At 34.6% G+C, this 24,016-nt stretch overlaps 1 protein-coding gene across 1 annotated transcript in view; it reads right to left on the bottom strand.

Moving 5' to 3' along the window:
- The window catches only part of LOC150100898 (protein spire homolog 2-like), a 201,317-nt gene that overhangs the window by 64,787 nt on the left and 112,514 nt on the right, over positions 1-24,016 (bottom strand). Inside the window, exons 5-7 of the mRNA XM_090401284.1 lie at positions 19,360-19,428; positions 4,272-4,433; positions 4,088-4,174 (exon numbers count right to left, since the gene is read on the bottom strand). Coding sequence (XP_090257410.1) covers positions 4,088-4,174; positions 4,272-4,433; positions 19,360-19,428 — 318 coding nt within the window. The remainder of the gene's footprint in view (positions 1-4,087; positions 4,175-4,271; positions 4,434-19,359; positions 19,429-24,016) is intronic.

The following is a 24,016-nucleotide window of genomic DNA, read 5'->3' on the forward strand; positions in this document are numbered from 1 at the left end:
AGCGTATCTGCTCTCCAGCCAAAAGGCTGCGGGTTTGAATCCCTCCGTGAGCATGGATGTTTGTGATTGTCTGTGAAAATACTAGTGATGATGGTGGGTAGTAGACACTGTTGGTGTAGTTGTGGTTCGTTGTAGTTGGAGACAGAGAACTGTAGAATAGGTGCCCTCACTCAATGAGTCTTTGGACTCCCTGGAGGTCTCAGGTAATAATAATATGCAGATAGCAGTTTTTTTTTGTTTTTTTTTCATCGACAGGCAAACTGGCCAGAAAAATACATGCAAATTACAGACAGGTTTAATAATCCTATTGTAAGCAGTATCAGGTTTCTAAGAAACCAAGTTAATTGGCCATCACAAGGCCAAATAACATGAAAAGGGAGTACATAAATATTAAATACTGAGGCATAAATATTAAAGCATATTCTTATTTTAATCTATGTTATGCACAAGTTAAAGGCAAAAAAGGTCATTTGTGCATGAAATAACACCAATGCAGTGCTTTTATACCAAGACAATGACTTCCTATGAGTGATCATAAATAACATCACTAAGTGAGAATGACTCAATAAAGATTCAAATACAGCTGAAAAGAAGTAATACTAGATTTAAAAATAATTAGCCTAGATACATTACTGGGTGTTGGTCCCAATAGGGATTAGATGATTAAATATATCATAATGGAATACAACATATACAAGGACTATGTTTCTGATCATCAACATCTCCATGGGATCAAAAAGTCTCATTATAAGAAGTTCTAATAATGCCACAAAATTTATAACGGCATGCTAATTAATTTTCCATCTGTGCACTCATCTTGCAATGTATTCCTCTTGCTCATTACTCTAGGCAAAAACTACCCTTGCTTAACACAACATTATACAATTTCTAGTATGTATCCTAGTTTTACTTTTCCAAAATCATAATTAACATTGGAGAAAAGCAATTGTTCTGAATTAAATCTTTGATTTTAACAACTGTTATGTAGTGGCACTCAGTGGGGCTCATGGCTTGAAATCATAGGGGTGCTACAACTTTCGAAATATACATACACACTGTAAGTACAGTGTATACATATTTGGATAAAATATCAAAATTATGGTAAAAATTTTTTTAAAAATTAAACATGAAAAAATATTGTTTATTATCAATAAAATTATACAGTTTAGTATAATTCAAAATTGCTTAAAAATAAAATCCATTCCTTTAATTGTAATTAAAGGAATGGATTTACAATTTTTGGACATTACACTTAAATCCTTTAATTGTAATAGTACTGTAATACACTCTACTACTGGTGCAAACTGCATATAGACAACAGTGGAACTGTGCAACAGACAGTGCTGCATTATGCTAATAGCTCGCATCTCACTATGACGTGCATAGCAATATGACACTGTGGAAAACACAGTGCTGCTAGCGTCCTTCACCCTCCAAGTGCTACAAGATGGATTTTTATTATTTTTTATACAAAATAAGAGAATTGTATAGGATTGTTGATGATAAAATTAAATATTATAAGCAAATATAAATAAATTAATAAATATATTTATATATTGAGAAAAATTGGGGTGCCTCAGTCCCATAGTGCCTATGCACAAGCCGCCCCTCGTGGAAATAATTTCTTACCTTCTTTCCATAACCTTCAATAATGCCAGGTTGTTACAAGAACCCTTGACTCATTAAATAGCAGTCAAGGGCATTCTGAAATCTCTAATACATTCCCATAAAACAGATAGTGAAACCTCATCCATTCTTATCACTGACTGGTGGTGGGAGGACTAGGGGCCATACATGGAAGCTGGGCAAGAATGTGGTCAACAAGGGTGTTAGAGCTAGGTTTTTTACTTGGAGAGTGGTAAATGAGTGGAATAAGCTGCCAGAATCTGTTGTGGGTGCTATGACCGTGAATGAGTTCAAGGCGAGGTATGATAGATACTGTGTGAATGTCAAATAGCTGTTCTTGACATGATGTTAGGGCCTCCCTTGAGGTCTGTTGACTCCTTGGAGTTGCCTGAAATAATACATTACAGTAACCAATCTCATGTCTATTGTCAAGTCTATTGACTCCAGGTATTGAGATATAGTTAATGAAATAATAATTATAATAATTTCAAACACACCTTTAGTCTTTTACCACTACCCCCTCCCATAATAAATAATTGAGACATTCAAATTACTGAGAGGGTTTTTACAAGGGGAGATTTTTCAGAACATGTATGATGATGGGAGAACTAGGCCATTCATGGATACTGAGCAAGAGTGTTAGAACTAGGCTTTTTTGCTTAGAGAGTAGTGAATGAGTGGAATAAGCTGCCAGAGTCTGTTGTGGGTGCCATGACTGTGAATGAGTTCAAAGCAAAGTATGATAGATACTGTGCAAATGCTGAATAGTTCTTGACATGATGTTTAGGGCCTTCCTCATTGAGTCTAAGGACTCCTTGGAGTTGCCCATAATAATAATAATAATAATATTTGTTTAAGTTCTTTACCATCTCAGTCAAACAAAGTTCTTCCAGATATTCCTTCTTTCCATAGCTACATCACAAAACCACTCTGCAGTTTCCTTTGGCCTGCTTCATTAGTCTCTTCGTATTTATGTTTCCCTCTTATGCTTATCACCTTCTTAATTTGTACTTTACACTCCATGTAACTGTTCACCAATTAACTTTTCATACTTTTCCTTAACTTTTTTTGGGACAATTCCTGTTTATTTTTATAATTCATCCATTTCATTCACAACCTACATTTATCTCCCTCACTCCATATATATTAATGTGTTTCGAGCTCCTCTTTTTTCAGAGCCTCTTCCATGATGTCTTTTCATATATCTATTTTATCTGAAACCTCCATTTGACTGCTACCACACCAGCTTGGTTGGCTAAGTGGTTAGTGAACCCTCTCCAACCAACAAGTCATGGGTTCAAATCCCACTGTAAGCATAGATGTTCATGACTTTCTTTTCATGTATACTGCTATAACATTTGATATGGCACAGCATGACCTTTGCTGTCCTTGTGCCATTAAAACCATAAATCATTATCATCATCATCACCTGCTACCACCAATTAAGCCATTGATTTCTTTGCTTTATTAGTTTGTAAATATGAGAAAAGATTTTCATTTATCTAAGCTGAAATTAACATGTGCTACTCATTATTGTCATTATTTGCTAAATAGTATAAGTTCTAAACATATTTTGTAAAGTGAGAAGGAAAATTTCCAGCGAATATATGTAGCCATAGCATTCATAGGCATGGAACATGACCTGGATTTTATTCCCTTCAGGTATCTGCAAGGTTCCCAGAAGATGTTGTAAATTGCACTTCACTAGGAATTTACTTTCTGCTGCTGATTCATTCAGAGACTCAGTGACAACTTACACCTATTATCCTCTGAAGAGCTGATAAACATCAATAAAACAGCCACAGCATAGCAAGCAAGTCAAGGAGTGAAAATTTTAATTCATTTACAAGAGGTACAAACTTTGGCTTAGAATAAAGGACTTTCATTCACTCAAATTATTAAATAAATGTATGTCTACCAGCAATTTTCTCTTTTCTAATGCACTAAATTTTCTTTATTGTTCAATATATAGCTTTAATGCTTCATTCCATAAGAATTAATGATTAACTTTTTTTTTTTTTTTTTTTTGGGGCTAATTAGCACACAAACTGCGTTTACAGCAAGTTTTCTTATCAGTTTAAAAATTAAACTGATAAGAAAATCTATATGGTAAGAGATGACCTGGTGACACTGATAATTACAACAGCTGAGGATTTCTACATACTCCCTATTAAAAACCAAACAATTATTTTAGACATGAATCTAAATACCATCATCATCATCATGAATATAATTTTTACATAGAAAATATAATTAGCATATGTTTTTTATCTGATCAAGAAATTAAATCCTTATATGCTGTAATTAATTTGAGCCATGTCTTTTCACAAGTATATCATGTGTTGCCTATTTTTGAAGTTGACTTGTGTCAGAATTTTACTTCTTTTCTTTGCATTTGTGTGATAATTCTAAACTATATAACAATTACATGAAAACAATCAATACTACTGTAAATACTTACAGGAACAAGAGGTGGTCTGGAACGGATAAACTCTAAAATAAGAGCATGGGCATCTTTTTTTATACGAGGTGGCAGATCCCCATTCACCTATTAAAATTTAACAAGTTACTTTGTATTTCTATATTTCAATAGGAAATAATCATATCCCAGATATCCTATAAAATAAAGGAAGCTGCTTCCTTACCATTACTTTGTTAAGTTTGTACCGTCGAGATCGAATATCATCCAGTAGCATTTCATATGGCGTAAGCTCATATTCAATTGGTGCTGGATTTGGATCTACATCTACTTTCTTTAGCTTCACTCCTAGTCTTAATTCTCTGATTACTTGCATCCATAAATATGCCTAGATGTATGTATATACATAAAAATTATGTTGGATTTGGCTACTATAACCACCACTACTACTACTACTACAATAAATTGAGTACAGCAAGATTTTTAAAGAAAAGAAAGGTGAGATAGCTGCTGAACAATCTTCAAAACAGAAAAGCTACAATATGAGGCCAGTGTGGATTTCTAAAATTGCACACAATTAATAATAAAAGAAATCCTTATAACTAGAGACTAAAGGATTATATATTTGCATTTTGAATATAAAATTTAACCACTAATATAAACTATATAATCTTAAGAAATTTATTTTCTTCATATTTTATGCATTATTCTATGTACACTGATTAAAATAAAACAGATGTATGGTTAAGAAAGTTAATATTGTAAAGACTCAGCAGTTTTGTAATGAAATATTTTCTATTATGATAAAAATAAATAAATAAAATAAAGTTTTATGAAGTTTCACAAAATTTTGGATTCTCTAAACAATAACTTGCACATGTGTGTATGTGTGTGAGTGGAAGTGGGGGGGATCATTGCACACTCATTCGTGAATGTATGTATATGATACAAGTTTACTGCCATATCATAATTTTTTAGTCCCCAATTCTTGTTATGTTGATCTAAGTTGGTTCACCTATGAAAGTGGCAAACTAGTATCCAAGCTTTTGACAGCAAAACGCAATTGGAAGAACGACGGTACATTGCGCCTTTCGATTGGAATAGGCTTAAGTTAGATTCTTGTCGCAATGGGAGGAATCTTTATCTGGTTGATTTTCAATCGAAGGTGAGTTAGCTGATCTCATACAGAGGTAGCAGGGTTTTTTCTCCCGGAAACTCGGGGTTTTCATCCCGCATACAGACAAATCGGCCCTTCAGAACACATGCAATTTACAGACATAGAATACTAGTTGTAGTGGTGGTGGAGGTGAGCAGTAGATGGTGTTGATGGAGATGATTTGTAGTAGAGGTTCGGTGTAGTGGTTGAGGCAGTTGTATCAGTTGAGACAGTTGTAGGTGTCCTCCCACGATGAGCCCTCGGACTCTTTGGAGGTGTCAGGAATAATAATAATAATTACTCTTTGTAAAAATTGGCAATGGGCATTTAACTATAAACATAGACTGAAAAGAAAGTTACAACAGCTCTTTCAAATATCTCTTTTAGAGCGCCATAACGCAGTGTAGTATGTGTCACAGAGATAAGTCATTTTATTTTAGTTAATGTTCCTGACTTTGCTAATCATTATTGGTAGTATTTTGCTTACTTTAAGACTGATTAAGCATGTTTTGTGAATCTTATTATGTGATATTGTTTAAAAGGTGTTTTACATGGTACCAGTTGCGTATGAGAAAATTACAGCCAAGGTTTCCTTATTTACTCAGTTTAATATGAGGGATTTCATGTGATGCTGTCTATACTCATTGTACTCACTGCCAAGAGTGAATGGCTTATATTATGAAAGTGACAATGCAGAAAGGGCATGTCAGAAATGTTCCGTGAACAAATTCAAGAAGTGCAAGGTACACCAAAAGCAGAGGAATGAGGTAATGAATATTAATGATGTAAGGCATGCTAGTAAAAGTGTAGAGAAATGCAAAAATCAGTAAGACTAGTGGTATTGTGGGGGAGGTGATGCAGTTAAGCGTATGTCTGGCCACCATTAGGACAAATGAGTGAGTGCTGAAATGATTGAATGGCTGGATATAGTTTCCCAAGTTTTGAGTTTGAATGGGTTGATAATGATGTTACACAAGTGTAACTATGGGCCCAAAGAAATGTTGAAATTCAATGCACATGAATGCCAGAAATAAAGGGGAAGAGTTTCTGGCACTGGTCAACTCAACTTAACCAAACATTATGGGCATCAGTGAGACCTGTTGGACAGAAGATGATATAGTTACACAAACAGAATGCAATGAGTGTTGTATTTTCAGGGGGGATAAAGGAAGCAAAACAGAAGGAGGAGTATTACTAATGACAACTGAATGACTTCAACCAACAAAAATAGAAGTTAAGGAGGATTTTAGGTCTAAGGGATATGGTTCATTTGAAGCTGTCTGGTGCAAGACAGATGACAACAGGACAAAATTATTGCTGCTTATGGCTATAATAGACTGGGGGAAGGACACAGAAAGATGTGAATGTCATGCGTCAGAAATTAACACAAGTATAGGCCAAGCAATTATTATGTTAGACTACAACTATGGGACATAGATTGGAAGGAGAAAAGGACACATAGTAAGATGGAAATGGAATTTGTACAATTACAGGATAATTACTTAGATGGAGGGGGACCAGGGGTTTGAGAGTGCTGGATCTGGTGATAGCATCTGAAGATATATCCATAACCATGGTAGCCCAGAGGTGTAGCTGGGGGGGGGGGGGGGGGGCAGTCTGCACTTTGAACCTTTTTGAACTTTTGCAGTTAATTCTAAAATACAGTCTCGAGAACTCATTTCCAAATATTGTAATATAACTGCAAATTTTCCTCACAATTGCTCTAAGTGTTGCTAGTTGTGAGAGGAGTTTTTCTAAATAAAATTGATTAAGAATTACCTACATTACTATGAAATAGACTTTGCCAATGTCATCAACGATTTTGTTAACAAAAAAGCAAGAAAAATAACATTTTAGAATGTTGAAATTAAAGTTTTATTCAAAAATAAATATAGTGTTTTAATTTATTTCCCTATACATCGTTTTGACTTTTTGTAGTATTTTTGGTGTGTATTGAGAGGAGCAGCAAACCCAGGGACCGTCCCGGGCGGCAAAAGCTCTAACTCCACCACTGTGGTAGCCACTTTGCTTCCACTGGGAAAAGTGACCATGTGCAGTCTTGTTTCAGAAGTTGCTAAACATGTGGAATTCTCTGTCAAGAAAGGATTTATATGGAACTGCAGAGGTAGTGATTAGGACAAACTTAGGAGGCACCAAGAACAGTGCCATGGCATAAGTAGCTACAAGGAAAGAATGCAAATAGTGCATGGGAAGGTGATCAGGGATAATTTGAGAAAAGCAGTATCAGGTTACATACCCAGGGTCAGAAGGATAAACCAAGTGGGAATTAAATTAAAAAGCAGCAATATTATTATCATCATTATTTTACAGAATCTCCATGGAATCTGGAGACTCATCATGGGAGACCCAAATTAACCATCATGCACAAAAATCCTATCATACCTCTTCTTGAATCCATTCACCATCAGGCAACTCACAACCAGTTCTGGTAATCTATTCCACTCACTCACCACGCAAAAAAATCTGGTCCTCACACCCCTACTAACCACAATCTTACACAACTTCTATGGATGCCCCTAGTTCTCTGGCTATTTGTCATATATTGAAAAATTTCACTTGCATCTATTTTATAAAACTCTTTTAATATCTTAAGTTTTTTATCATATCCCCTCTTTTCCGCCTATCAACTAAACTTTGTAAACCCACAGACCTTCATCCTATCCTCGTAGGAAGTATTCCACAGACCTGTCACTTGTCTCTGAATCTTTTACCACCTTTCCCCAAGAAACCCACGTAACAAATCTGTACACGGTAGTCAAGATATGACTAAAGTCTAGCCTTATAAAGAGGGATAATAACTTCCCTCTCTTTAACATCCAAGTAATCCTTTAAGCTATTTTACAAATTTTTACAGTATGCCCTTTGAATTTCAATTCTTTATCCATGATTATCCCTAAGTCCCTAGCCTCATCAATTTCCAGCAATCCAATACCATCAATATGATACACCATATGCAACCTTTTCAACCTGAGGTGTATAACCTTACATTTTGCAACATTAAATTGACAAATATTATCCTTTTCCTACAATGCCAATTTATTTAAATTATCCTACAGAATATCTACACCACCTTAATCAACTATTGTTCTCTGCAGTTTTGCATCATCAGCAAACTCAGTCACTGAATATCCACCCCCTTAAATCTTTCCCTGTGTCACTGATATACAAATTAATGAGGTAGTGGCTCTAGTACCAAACCCTGAGGCATTCCACTAGTCACTGTCATTCTCCTAGATTCCACTCAACCATACACTACTCTCTGGTGTCTGTCAGCCATCCCCCTATTCATACTGCTAGCGTCATATCCATTTCCATTTACTCCAGCTTTTGTAATAGTTTCCATGCAGTATTCTGTCAAATTGCTTGGCAAAATTGAGCAGAATCATGGTATAGCCATTACCTTTATTCAATTCTGTTTTAGTAACTTATTCACTTTATTATAAAATGTGAATAAGTTCTAAGACAGGGCCTACTCTTTACAAAGCCATGCTGTCCACTATAGAGTATTGCATCCCTCTCCACCCACTATTGTATTTTACCTGTCAACAACTTTTCCAATACTTTAACAACCATCCCTGATATATTAAATAGTCTGAAGTTTTCTACTTCTGTCCTGGAGCTACCTTTATGCAATGGTACTATCTTACCCTCTTTCCACTTCCTTGGAACCCTGCCAGAGCTGAGACCTAAATTGATCAACTCCATCATAGGCAATGCCGATTCTTTTGCACATTCATATAGTACATGGGCTGATATGCCATCTAATCCCACTGCCTGTGTTCACATTCATATTTATTAATATGCTGAACATCTCCTTTTCATCTACCTCAATTTTGATATATGTGTCTGTGACATCTGCCAATACATGGCATCTTCCTGTGGAGCCCCCCCCCCCCCCCCACACACACACGATCTATAGCAATAGCAACACCCAACAATGTATTTTGTCCTATTTGCCTCTATCTCACACCAGACAGCCTCAAATGAGCCATCTCCCTCAGACCTAAAATCCTATTAAACTTCCAATTTTGTTGGTTGTAATTCTTCAACTACCATCAGCAGCAACACCCCCACCTCTTGTCCTGTTCCCCCACCTCTTGTCCTGAAAATACAATACCCTTTATATTCTATCCCTGTAACTATATCATTTTCAGTCAACCAGCGAGTTAATCAACAATTAACTCGCTCACTTCTTTCTTCTGCAGACTTATAGCTTCATTAACATCCTTCATCTTCATACTTGGAAAACATGCTTTCATTATTTTCTCATTAAGTATGCCTCTTAATCACCAAATCCCCATATAATACTATATCTATTTTCTCCCAGTTTCTCACACTTTTATGCTTTTCCCATTCACTCTTTCTTTCATTATCCATCCTTCTATATCACATGCTAATTGTTATTAAGCAGGAGCAACAAAAAAAAAAAAAAAAAAAAAGAAAACATTGTGGATGGAATATAAAGAAAAAGGTGATTAGCATGCTCATGAGTAATATAAAGTCAGTGGAGCATCTCAATGCTTTGTACCAGAGCCACTACAGTTTAATTTAATAAATTTAGTTTAATCCTTTATCCAAGTGTGAGCAAACAAAGTTTGTGCCTGAAAGTATCTTCAGGACTGGGTTAAGGTGTTTTGCTCACACTTGGATAAAGGATTAAACTAAATTTATTATACTCTAACCAAGTGAAAAATAAACTTTCAACATCTTTCTCTAAATCCAGAGTAATTTATTAAAAAAGGGTGGCATACCAATTGGCAACTCCTATAGGTAGAGATGACCTGCTAATGCTTCTGCCTGATATCTCCACTTGGGCCTGGCTCCCACTGAAGAGACCTCAATAAAGGTTGAAACTAGTCTGGGTAGTGGCCCTTCCCTTAATGCATAATATTAGCCATATCCGAAAGGAGATGTGTTTTGCATTATAGGAGATACTGAGATAGGAGTGTTGGTAGCTTGCTCCACCTTTGCAATGAGTCGCCCAGGTGTTGTACCACCTTAACCCAGTCCTGAAGATACTTTCAGGCGCAAACATTGTTTGCTCACACTTGGATAAAGGATTAAACCAAATTTATTACACTCTAACCAAGTGAAAAATAAACTTACAGTTTAATTTGTATATTAATAATATAGGGAATGATTTAAGTGGATATATTCAGTTATTTTTTGATGATGCAAAACTGAGAAGGGCAGTAGTTAATAAAGGTGATGTAGATGTCCTACAGAGCAATTTCAATGTTGCAAAATGTAAGGATATGCACTTTGGAATGAAAAGATTACATATTATATATTACACTGGTGGTGCTGCATTGCTGAATATTGATGAAGCCAGTGATTTGGAGGTGACAGCAGAGCCGTTTCGTTGGTTTGCGCTGCCTGGGTGCAAAATTTTTGTGTTCCCCTTCCTTTAAAAATTAAAAGATCCTGAAATACAATGTGTAATAAATAGGCAGAATCATTGAAAATGTCAACTGTGTTGTGAATGGAGAACCTGTGGAACAAGTAAAACATTTCAGCTACTTAGGCACAATTTTTACTGAAGATGGTAAACTAAATATAGAAATAGACAACAGAATCAGCAAAGCTGGTATCGTGGGAAGTCAATTGAATAAATTCATATGGAATAAGAAAGAAATTAGTCGGAACACTAAATTAGCTGTATACAAGACAGTGTTCAAACCAATTTTAACTTATGGATCTGAGAGCTGGGTCAGAAGTAAAACACTTGACAAAAGACTAGAGACCACAGATATGAGAGTCCTGAGAAAGATTAGAGGCATGAACAGATGGCATCAATGGCAATATCATATTAAAAATGAGGATATTAGGAAAGAACTTGACATTGTCAGCATCCATGAATGCGTTAGCAGAGCTAATCTCAGATGGTATGGTCACTTAAATAGAATGGGAGAGGAAAGATTAGCAAAACAAGTGTTCTCTGCCAGGTTGGCAGGAAAACGACCCAGAGGAAGACCAAGATATAGGTGGATTGATATGGTACAAAGTGCCTTAGACGATAGAAATATAAGATCTGATAATGTTGGAGTCTTGACAAGTAACAGACTGATTTGGAGGAAAATTGTAGATAGGAAGTTCTTTTAATCAATCATATAGAACCTGTACACCCCTTGAGGGTACATGGCAGGAATTTGATGATGATGATGATGAAATACAATGACACATTATGTTACCGCCCCTAAATTGTGCCACCTGGGTTCATTGCACCCTTTGCACCCCGGTACGGAATGGGCCTGGATGACAGTGACAGACAGTTGAAGTTCAGAGGAAAGGATTATTTGAATTTTGAAGAACACAGTAACAAGTAGAAATAGGGATGCATTATTCCTCTTTAAAGGATATGATAAGACTGCAGCTTGACCACTGTGCATAGATTTGGTTACTTAGATTTCTTAGGAAAGAGAAGGTGGAGAGGATTTAGAGATGAGTGACCCAGCTGGTGACAGATTTCTGGAATGCTTCTTATGAGAACAGACAGAAGGTAAGTGGGTTGCAATGTTTAGTTGAAAGGCAGAAAAGAGGGGACATGTTAGAAACTTAAAGGGTTCTATATGATTGATTAATAAATAAATTTTTCATTAGATGATTAGTAAAGATAGAGAGAGAACTAGGGATCACCCTGGAAGTTGCACTAAAGTACGGTAAGTAAGGGTGTGCAGACTAATTGAGTTTTTGTTTGGAGAGTGGTGAATGACTGAAAATGGATTGTCAGAGATAGTTGTGAGTGCTTTGATGGTGAACGAGGTTCAAGGAGAGGTACAATAGGTATTATATAAATAACGGTTGGTGTGGGTCTCTCATGATGAGTCTTCTCACTCTGTGAAGATACCTGTATAATAATACCTGTTGGCTGGAATGAAGGCATATCATGCATTGTACAAAAGCCAGAGAGGAGATAAATTAAAGAAAAACAGAAAATGACGCAGCAATTCAGAAAAACATGGCCAACAGGGTACACACATTGTTGCATAGCCATACCTCTTATTTGGGACACTCAGTATTTCTCTAAGTGTAGAAATCAAATGAAAGATTGATGTAATTCCATAGGTTTCTAGAAAAACAGCAATAACAGAATGCTGCTATAGTCTAGTGCATCGCTAAAATACTACAAAAAACTTATATATATACTTCAGTGACTAGCGAGTTTTTATTTTTATTTTATTTTATATAACTCTCATGTACAAAATGATGGAGGGAGGTGAATAAATTTAAAGGGAGATACAGGCACTATATGAGAAAGAGAGAGAGAGAGAGCTGCTAGTAATTACTCCATGGTTGTAAGCCAAAGTACATTAGTACTGTAGATGGAATGAGGATTTTTTTTTCTATTTTTATTACTTTTTATAATTTTTATATTTTTTAGTTATCCAGAAACCCTGCTCCACAGACCAATCACAAAAGATCTTGGTCCATGGTGGTACTGAAACCCATAGCCTGTTTGTTGGAGAGTGGATACACTAATCACTCAGCCAACCAGGTTGGCAAGTTTATCTTTTGTGTGTGTATGTGAGATGTGTATTTATTGGAAATTTTTTTGCATTGAGAGTAATGCTTTGATGGAGAGAGAGGTGAATGAATTTAAAGAGAGGGAGAACCTCTAGTAATTACTCAATGGAGGTAAAAAGGTATAGTCTGCAACTTGTAATGTGCAACAAATGATTTGAGAGGAGGCATTCTGAGATTATTATTATTAACATTTGATCTCTATGGAGTCAGAGATTCATTGTGAGAGACTCACACACAAAGCTCATCCAACTATGCCTACATTCATAACACACTCAGGCAATGCATTCCACTCACCAACCACTCTCCATGCAAAGAACCTTCTCCTCACTCCTTTGCTCACACACCCCCTTATACAGTTTTCAGGAATAGCCTCTTGTTCTAAAGCCCCTCCTCTTCATGAGGCTTTGCAAAATGACCAAATCTGTGCACAATAATCCATATGAGGCTTGATTAAGGCCTTATACAATGGAATCATAACCTCTATTTCTGCACATCGAGGTCCTCTGCATCACTGACATCAAGGCCAGCGGAAGCAGACACGCAGAGCATGCGGGCACCACTACGATGGGGTCGCCGCTGCCAGGGAATGGTTTATAAGTTAATTTTTAAGAAACAAAATTTTTATCATAAAAACAAAAAATTCTTAGAATGATCAATATTAAAATTAATAAGGCCAGATACACCGATTAAAAATCAAAAAAAAAATGCATATTGCCGCCTCTTTGATCAACCAGCTGTTTACAATTTTGCAGCTACAGCAGGCTAAATGCTTGCCTGCAGAATGTTGTCTCCACTGCAGCCTATCTAAAGTGAAACGGTGAATGGTTTTTATGTGCAGAAACGAATTTTCGTACAAAACATTTGTTGCTAGTTAACCAGTCATATGGTATGAATCTCAGTAGGCTACTGACAGTAGCGCAGTGCCGACTATTATTTCGTCTCTGTGTCATGTTGTGTAATAATTTCTTGTGGGTATAATAAAATAGAAATGGAATCAAAAATTAAAAAAAAAAAGTTATCCGGTGCACAAAATCGTAAGTGTCATGCTGTGAAAGAAGCAGATATTAAGAAACAAACTGGGGATCTTAATAAATTTGTTAAAATATTAAAATATTCTGATGCAGATTGTAACCAATTCGATACATAAGAAATCAGAGTTGAAGAACCGTGCACATCATCCAGTTTTCATGAAAGTACTATTGCAACTATTGAACAAGATAATTGAACATGATTTAAGTGAAAAATAGTTAGGATTTAGTCAACTACAACAAGATTTAGTTGTAGTTGACCACGAAACTAACACATTGTTAGTCTCTGTAAATTTAGAAGATCCAGGTGAATGGAGAAATATTGATGAAAAATTCTGAGTTGTTTTAATTGAAATGGGGCCTGTTCAAAAGAAAAATATAATATATCCCAGAGATACATATGGTCGTAAATTTGGCGACACGTATTATAATAGAAAAATGGGAGCTCGTGCCAAGAACATGACTCATTCATTTCGAAACTTTAAATTCTGTTTTTTGCTTTTGTTGCAAACTTGTCGCACCTACTGAATCAAGTAGTCTTGTAGAAGGTTATAACGATTGGAGAAATGTAAGTACAACTTTGCATAGACATGAGACTAGTTTAACTCACATGAAAAATTTCTTAAAATGGAAGGAACTAGATAAAAATTTAAAACACAAAACTACTATTAAATTGCCAGACTCAAAGCATGAATGAAATGGAAAAGAAACATTGGACGAGTGTTTTAGAATGCTTGATTGAAATTATAAAATTCCTTGGCAGCCGAAATTTAGCTTTTTGCAGATCATCTGATAAATTATATGAAAGGAATAACGGCAATTTTTTAAAATTAGTCGAATTGTTTGCGAAGTTTGATCCTGTTATGGAAAATTATGTTGAAAGAGCCCTAGAACGAAACAATAGGATACACTATTTGAGTAAAGAAATATTGGAAACTTTAAGTAATGCAATCAGGGATACAATTTTATTATCAATTTGAAAATCTAAATATTATTCCATAATTTTAGACTGCACACCTGATGCAAGTAAAACAGAACAAATAACCATTATTATTCGCTTTGTTTCCTGTGACAATGGAATTGTCAAGATCAGGGAAAACGTTTTAGGTTTTGCAGATATATCAGATTTCACATTACATGGTTTACGTGCAACAATAATGGAACAACTGGAAAATTGGAACATTCCCATCGAAGACATTCGAGGTAAAGGGTATGACAATCGGGCAAATATGAAAGGGAAAAAATATGGGCTCCAAAATTTGCTTTTGAACAAAAATCCTTGAGCTTATTACGTGCCACGTGCTGCTCATACTCTAAATTTAATCATTAACGATGCAGCCAAAGTGAATGCAGGTACAATTAATTTCTTTGCAATTATTCAAGAAATATAAAATTTCTTTTCATTCTTACAAACGTTGGGCAATCCTTTTAAAGTTTGTAAAAAAATTAACATTGAAACAGCCATCAGAAACGCGATGGGAAAGTAAAATTAATGCAATCCGCCCTCTGCGATATCAGTTAGGAAAAATTTATAATGCACTTTTTGAAATTTTAAATAATGAAAATTTTAATAAAGAAACTCAGCATGAAGCACAAACATTATGTGCTAAAATAAAAGACTACAAATTTATTTGCTCTCTTATAACTTGGTATGATTTACTTAACAGAATAAACCCTGTAAGTAAAATGCTTCAAGACAAAAATATGACATTACAAAAATAGAACATTACACTTGCTTTAGAATCTATTGAAAACTTAAAAATATTCTTACAAGAGTATCGATCAAATACAAATTTTAAAGAAGTTCTAAAAACGGCAAAAGAACTGAGTGGATGGAGAACAAGAATTTAAAACTGGTACGGAAGTTCGACGATGAAAGAAGGCATGTCAATTGACTATGAGCATCATGACGAAATGCCACACTCGCCAGAAGATAAATTTAGAGTGAATGTATTTTTGAAAATTATGGAGACAACTACCGTGTTTGAATAAAAACTTTAGTTTAATATAACTAAAATCCACATTCGACGTTTCGACCTTTATGTCAAGGTCATCTTCTGGAGCATACAACTATACACAGAAAACAAGCTACACCACAATCAAACTGGTTTGTTAAAGACACTGACCAACTGCTACAACAATTGTTGGTTTTACCTCTGGTGGGAAAAAAAAATAAATAAAATTATACATCAACGCTAGAGTCCTATTGTTAGTGTTATCTGTTGGTTGTAGAAATACATTGGGCACAACGAGTATCTATCTATATACATATGTTAACATCATGTATATTCCAGCCAGTTGGTATGGAATGGTTTCTAATACCAGCTGATGATTGGCTAGAGTCCTAACTTAAATAGTTATATTTAATGTGTTCTTTCTTGCATATAGGGATTGTCCGTCCTGTTTCACCAATGTACGGTAAGTTTTGCGTATAGGACAATAACCAGATCCTTGTAATTTTCATGCCATCTTTGTTGTTGATATTTGGGTGGTTTATCAGGATTTCGCAGGCTTCCTTAAATTTCCTTTTATACCAGGTTTTTGTGCGGTGTAAAGAGCGGGTGCTTTTCCAGTTGATTTGGTGTAAGGTGTTGAGCGCGTTGTCTGAGAGGCCTGCTTCACCATAATGGTTATATTTAATGTGTTCTTTCTTGCATATAGGGATTGTCCATCCTGTTTCACCAATGTACGGTAAGTTTTGCATATAGGACAATCCCTATACGCAAGAACACATTAGACACATTAAATATAACCATTATGGTGAAGCAGGCCTCTAAGACTACGCACTCAACACTTTACACCAAATCAACTGGAAAAGCACCCGCTCTTTACACCGCACAAAAACCTGGTATGAAAGGAAATTTAAGGAAGCCTGCGAAATCCTGATAAACCACCCAAATATCAACAACAAAGATGGCATGAAAATTACAAGGATCTGGATGGCACACATTCAGCCTACCTAATATATAAGATCCAGCATAAGTTAGGACTCTAGCCAATCTTCAGCTAGTATTAGAAACCATTCCATACCAACTGGCTGGAATGTACATGATGTTAATATATGTATATAGATAGATACTTGTTGTTGTTGTGCCCAATGTATTTCTACAACCAACAGATAACACTAACAATAGGACTCTAGCGTTGATGTATAATTTATTTATTTTTCCCCACCAGAGGTCAGGCCAACAATTGTTGTAGCGGTTGGTCAGTGTCTTTAACAAACCAGTTTGATTGTAGTGTAATTTGTTTTCTGTGTATAGTTGTGTGCTCCAGAAGACGACCTTGACATAAAGGTCGAAACATCGAATGTAGATTTTAGTTATATTAAACTAAAGTTTTTATTCAAACACGGTAGTTGTCTCCATAATTTTCAAAAATGCATTCGGATCACCGTGTAAGCTTAAAAGAAAGGATTAGAGTGAATGTGTTTTATACACTTCCAGACGTTGCAATGTATTCGTTAATAGAACGTTTTGAACAACTAAAAACATATTATGATAATTTCAATTTCTTGTATAGATTACTACAAATTAATAACAAAGATTTATGAAAAAATTGTGATGATTTAGAGATTCTCTTCAAGGACGGCGACAATAAAGACGTAAATGCAATAGAACTATATGATGAGTTATGTGCTTTCCGGGATATTTTTTGGAAGGATAATTTAAATATTCAAAACCCTTTCGATATTCTTAATTTTATTGTGTCCAATAATTTATCTTTCCCTAACTTTTCAATTGCTTTAAGAATACTATTAACCTTACCTGTTAGTGTAGCGAGCAGTAAACCTTCTTTTTCCAAGTTGAAATTGATTAAGACCTACTTAAGAACAAGTATGTCACAAAAAAGGCTTGTTAGTTTGGCATTAAAAGCTATTGAAAATTATATATGTGCGGAATTAGACGTTAAGACCATGGTTTCTAATTTTGTGAATATGAAATCAAAAACCCTAAAATATTAATAAAAAAATTTCAAGTATATTTATGTAATTTAATTTCTTTTCTGTTATTCTGTAAAGATGTTATTTTTTGAATACTTATATTAAATGTTCTAATTATTTCTGAATTCTTTCCTTATTTTCTCATCTATCTTGAGTTTCTTTTATTTTCCTAAAAGATAGTTCCACTTATAGTAACTTGTAAAATGAAGAATTTTTTAAACTTTAGTTCAAATATATTTTAACTTTAATTAAAATTCATTTTAATTTTGTTAGCGAATCGGGTCGGTGAGAAGGCTATATAATCCCTGTATCATTATATTCAACGATTAAAGTGAAGTGGCTTTATCAAATTTTGCTTTAACTTTTGAGAATTTTTTGAATATTCAGGTTTTTAAAGATTATCCTGCCTAGTCAACACCCCCAGTTCATTACATTTAGTGAACCAACGTGTAGCTGTTCTGTCAAAATTGATTTAAGAAATTTCAAATAATTTAAATTTTTATTATCGTAAAAGAAGCACACACGCCTGGATTTTTACAGGAGCGCTTAGATAGAAATTGCATGCTGGCGGCAAAGACCCTAGCGCCGGTTCTGCCTCTACCTACTTTAAAGTTTCCCTACCAAATGAAAACTTTGCATCCCATCATTGCTTAACAAATTTTAAAACTTACACTTTGCAACATTGAACTGACAGTTCCATACTGATGCCCACTCATACAAATTATTGAAGTTGTCTCTAGTAAAGCCACAACATCTGCATGACTGCACTATTCTTTCCAATTATGCATACTCTATAAACAGTTATATATCACCAGTTAAACCCATCCAAATATCATTAACATACAAATTGAACAACAATGGCCCCAATACAGACTACTGCAGCACACAACTAGTTACTTTCCTCTTTCAGGATACTGCACCACATATATAACTTTCTGATAGCTAGTCACAGATCCCATATGCTTTGGTTTATTAAACAGCTTGTTGTGTGGCAGTTATCAAAAGCTTTTTGCAAAATCTAAGTATACTATTGTATATGCATCTTCCTTGTCCAAGACATTTTTCACCTCGATATAATACATAAGTAAGTTTGTAAAACATGATCTCCCTTTAATAAACCCCTGCTGACAACCACAGAGAATATTGCTGTTATCAACCCATTTCTGTATCCTACTGAAGTTCACACCAATCTCTCCAGTACCTTAACCAAAACTCTGGATACACAGATTGGCCTATAATTTGTAGCCACAGCCTTATTATCACCACCTTCAAACAGTGGTACAATTTTACCTTCTTTCCACTCTCTTGGAACCTGTGCTGTTGTAACTCTCTCATTAAACAGGATGGCAATTTATATTGAGAGATTTATGGGATTGGTTCCTTATGTGTATGCATGTGTGTGTGTGTGTGTGTGTGTGTGTGTGTGTGTGTGTGTGTGTGTGTGTGTGTGTGTGTGTGTGCAGTCAATAATGAAATGAATCCAGCAATGTACTTGTTTGCTCACTAGATCATTTTCCAGTAACTTTGACTAGACAGCAAACATTCCACAGAATGATTCTAAATGTCAATCAGATATGATGAACTTTCTAACTTACTTTAAAAGTATATATAAAAAGAAAGACCTTAACATTTTGCTACTTACCCAGTCTTGATACTGAAGCTGATCTAAACCTGAGTCTATTTCAGTTGGTTCTATTGATTGCCGTAATTCCTACAAAAAGTTGTAAAGTAATCAACTTTTATATCGCTGTTATAAGTTTATTTATTAAAAGAGAGAGAAGACTTAAAAAAAAAAAAAAAGATCTAAGAAAAAATGCCATTGTGTGTGTGTATATATATATATATATATATATATATATATATATATGTGTGTGTGTGTGTGTAAAATGAGAATCATGGTCCTAGTCATATCATTTATTCTAAACATTCAACTTTAACTATCATTAATTTTCTCATGCATCCAGAATACTTGATTCTCTAAATGACAGTTGGATTTGCATAAAAATATACTTCTCATCCCCTTCTTCCTTTTGTGTGTGTGTGTGTGTGTGTGTGTGTGTGTGTGTGTGTGTGTGTGTGTGTGTGTGTGTGTGTTAGGCTCAAATAGTCTGCCATGAAACTTGATTACTGCTTATGACAAGGAAATTAATGCTATCTGCATTACATAAAACTGTATAAAATGAAAAAATATGATTAAATGTTTTGAAAATAACTGAAACACCAAAAAAATTAAACAGTGTTATAACCATTTAAATTATTCCCAAAACTATTCTATAAAAAAGAACCAATCCTAGGGTTTCTTTCATTGGCTCTTTTCCCAAAAACTTTTTTTTGGATTTCTGGTTATAACACTGCAAATCTACAAATTATATTGTACTTGACAACAGACTCTATTCTTACAATTATATATTTGGTTTAATCCTTTATCCAAGTGTAAGCGAACAAAGTTTGTGTCTGAAGTATTTTCAGGACTGGGACAACTCGTGGTAAAGGTGGAGTAAGTTCTGATCACTAGCCTTAGTATCCCCCATAATGCAAAGCACATCTCCTTGCAGACATGTATAATGCTATGCATTAAGGAAAAACTTCCATCAAACTCTATTCTTGTTTTAATCATTTATCCAAACTTAACCAAACAACATTTGTACGTGAAGTATTTTCATGACCAGGACTCCAGAAGCTACTTAAAAAATTTTACTCACCCATAGTAATAATACATATGTGTATACACCTGATTGTGTGTATGTACCACTATTCCTATTTCAGGAACAAATAGAACATCTTTAATAACTGAATTTAAAACAACTAAATTCAATTATGTGCAATAATTTGCAAGATCTGGCATGTCTTTCTTTAACTTTGCTGTGACTAGTCCACTGTTTTTCCCCAGCATGTTACATGCAACTTTTGTTCCAATGCATGCTAACCAATTACTAGTCTTCCATAACAAGAAGCATCTAGAAGAAAACTCAATAATGGAGCCTTTGATTTCCTTAACTAATTTTTGTTTAATGACATCAGCAGTAACCGACACAAATTCTTTATACTTCATGTCATTTTGATACTATTCTTCTATTGGGCATACATGTTCTTGAAGTCAGCATATGGTTAATTGAATTTAGCTTTAAAACAGGATGTATTATAAAGGCACTTCTGGTGTTCAAACATTTTATTATTATTATTCAGGCCTCCATGGAGGCTAGAATCCATTTTTCTTTGAAAACAGCTAGAGAAATGTTTACTGAGGCAATTTCTGACCAAGTCTATGTCACAGCATATTTTGTGAAACTAATATCTCATGAAGCCTAAATGTCACCACTTTTAAAAGGCCTCAAAAAACCTTATAGATCTAGTTTCTGTCAGCAGTCTCAGGATATTTTTTTACACATTACAGAAAGCAACTTCATCTTTGTAGCACAACCACTTGAATTTCTTGAACCATTTGTCTCAGAAATAGACTTCACAGTTTTTAGTTGATGATCCAACAGAATTCTTTTCTCCAGCATTCTTAATATTTTATGGTCCCATATCCTCATCTTCAATTTTTCACTCCACAAAATGAAAAAAGTTAGTTTTGCATTTCCTTTCATTTATTATCAATACTGAAGGGTGAATGTATATAAATTATCCACAAAAATAATTTAATAGAAAAAACATATTTTATGAACCCAACAGAAAATGATGAACATTTCAAATAGAATCAGAACTAACTTTTTGCATAGTAATGTCAATAACGTGAGCCAGTCTAACTCTTTGCAAAATAATTATGTTTTTGTTAAATAACACTATAAAAAAGTATTTTCATTGTGTGTGTTTGAGTATATAATTAGATTAAGCTAATTGATGTTGCGAATCATGCAAATAAGCTTACACCAATACTATGTTACTACTGTATACTTACTAGGATTAAAGAGGGTATTGGGAGAATTACAGTTCACAGTGAAACATGAAAAGCGGTCTTGCTAAACTGATTTTCTTTTGTTTAATAACATCTCTGATTTTTATAAGAATGGCGATGACTTGCAAGTGTTATGCAAAGTAAAATGTTGCAGATGCAGGGTATGTTTTAGTTTATAACAGAGGGTGAGACATCAATAGTGCCAACTGTTGTCAAAAATAGGAATTACTTCACATTTTGGAAACAGCAGCAAAGGTATCTTTGAGAGTATCTCCATATAAACTAACTTTTGGCAGGGACAAACAGTCCACGAAGGAATTAACTTATTCAATGAATTATATAAGATACTGTCTCCTAGTTGAAGATAAAACTTCTTTATTAGATTCACTGGGGGCCGCCTGTGATCAGATAATTTGATAGTGAATGAGATGATGTTTAAAAATTGGGAAAAATTATGTGAAGAAAATAATGCAATGCATTTTGAATGCACTTAAAACAAGGATAAAATTCAATTGCCACTTATCTCTGATAACTCATTTGTGGTGAGTAGGCAAGCAAATTTCTGGAGCTCTGTTCATGATCAGACTACTTGTATTTTGGATTATCCAGGGAACTATACAGATTTATTCTGACTTGTAATGTAGTGTTCTCCAAATACCAGAGTGATTAAATGTTTTATGAGGGGTTTCTGAAAAGTAAGGCAACACATTATTTTTCTTAATAATGGTGAAATCGAATGAGATAAAACACAATGGATAGATAGACCCATTGATAACATTCAAAAAGACTGCCATTGTAGTGTGATGCTAATGTCGCCTCACAGCTAATTCACTTGCAAGATGGCAGCTACCATGCGAGTGTGGTCCAAAACAGATGCTAATGAAGTTATTCATTTTTTGCAAGTAAATCGAGCTTTACTGAGGCCTCATCAGTGGGAGCCAGACCCAGAGGTTATACTAAGGTTCAAGTAATTGAAGTAATGCAGAACTCTTATTTGATGAGACTTCAATAAAAGTCTAAACTGGTCTGGGTAGCGACCATTCCCATAATGCATAGCATTATGGAATACTAATGCAAGTGATGTGAAGCCATTAGCTTCAATATACGAGTTGCCCCAGTCCTGAAAATAGTTCAGGCACAAACTTTGTTTGCTTACACTTTGAGCCGGCGAAGGTTGGTCGATTGGTAGAGCCTCTGCTACTAATGGCTCAGTTAAGTATGTTTGAGCGCGGTTAGTAGTTGGAAGGGGACTAATCGTTCGATGCTGTCGGCACACTCTCCCTCGATGAGTCTTTGGACTCCCTGGAGGTGTCAAAATAATAATAATAATAATAATAATAAAGGATTAAATCAAGTATATAATTTCTTGGTATTTTTAATTTATAGTATAACTAAGTGCAAAAACTTCCAACACCTTCCCATAATGTTTAACATTATAAAAATCCAACAGGATGTGTGCTTTGCATTATGGGATACTAAGGCACTTGATGCGAGGTCATTAGCCTCTATATATAAGTAGCCCAATCAAGAAGAGACTTCGCACAAACTTTGCTTACACTTGAATGGGATATTTGATAAAGGATTAAATTAAGAAGATAATTTCTTGGCATCTTTAATTTAATTTTAAATCCAGTGCATGTGTAGCCATACCAGTTTACTGCTGTGTATTAAATTTTGTTTTCAAAGAAGTTCTAAGATTGGTTGATCACACATTTGGTATAATTCTTTTTTTTTTTTTTTAATTTTCAAAGCTATTTGACATAATTTTTGCATATTTAGCAAAACCGATTCTAGTTATCAATAATAATTCTTTCCTGGTGGCATTTAATGAAATACAGTATTCAAAATCATTGCTGATAAAAGAACTATTTCAATGCACAATTATGTCAGAACATTATGCTAAAACTGCTCAGCTGATGTCATAATTAATGATATCATGACACAAGGCAGCTATTGCAAAATGAACATTTTTTTTAATAATTATTTGCAATCACCTCCGTTATCAGTTATGGACTACATTTTGCCATTACAATCTTATGAATTTCAGTTTCAATTTCAATTTGAAAACTGAAATATGTTTTTTGACAAATTTTAACAAAAGACCATAACAGTTCATCAAGTTAGTGATGGATTATTTTGAATCATTTTGCTGATAAAAATGATCCGATTGAAACCATAATTGCACTATTTCTGTACATCAATATTGCAAGTTGTATTAAATTCCACTTGCAAGGTTTTAAAAGTACTTGTATAAAAAGTCAAATTAGAATAGAAATTATAATTGTTTTTACTTGGTCCCTGCATGGAGTCTCATGACTTATCCCAGGACACCCTTCACAGATGACTCCCCCATTAAATGCATTTTTTTGTTAAATGCATGTGTTCTCAGACCCAGCGAAAA

This window comes from Typopeltis vanoorti, chromosome 12 (genome assembly GCF_054136105.1).
Source record: "Typopeltis vanoorti isolate ZY-2024b chromosome 12, IOZ_Tvanoo_1.0, whole genome shotgun sequence".
NCBI classification, from domain to species: domain Eukaryota; kingdom Metazoa; phylum Arthropoda; class Arachnida; order Uropygi; family Thelyphonidae; genus Typopeltis; species Typopeltis vanoorti.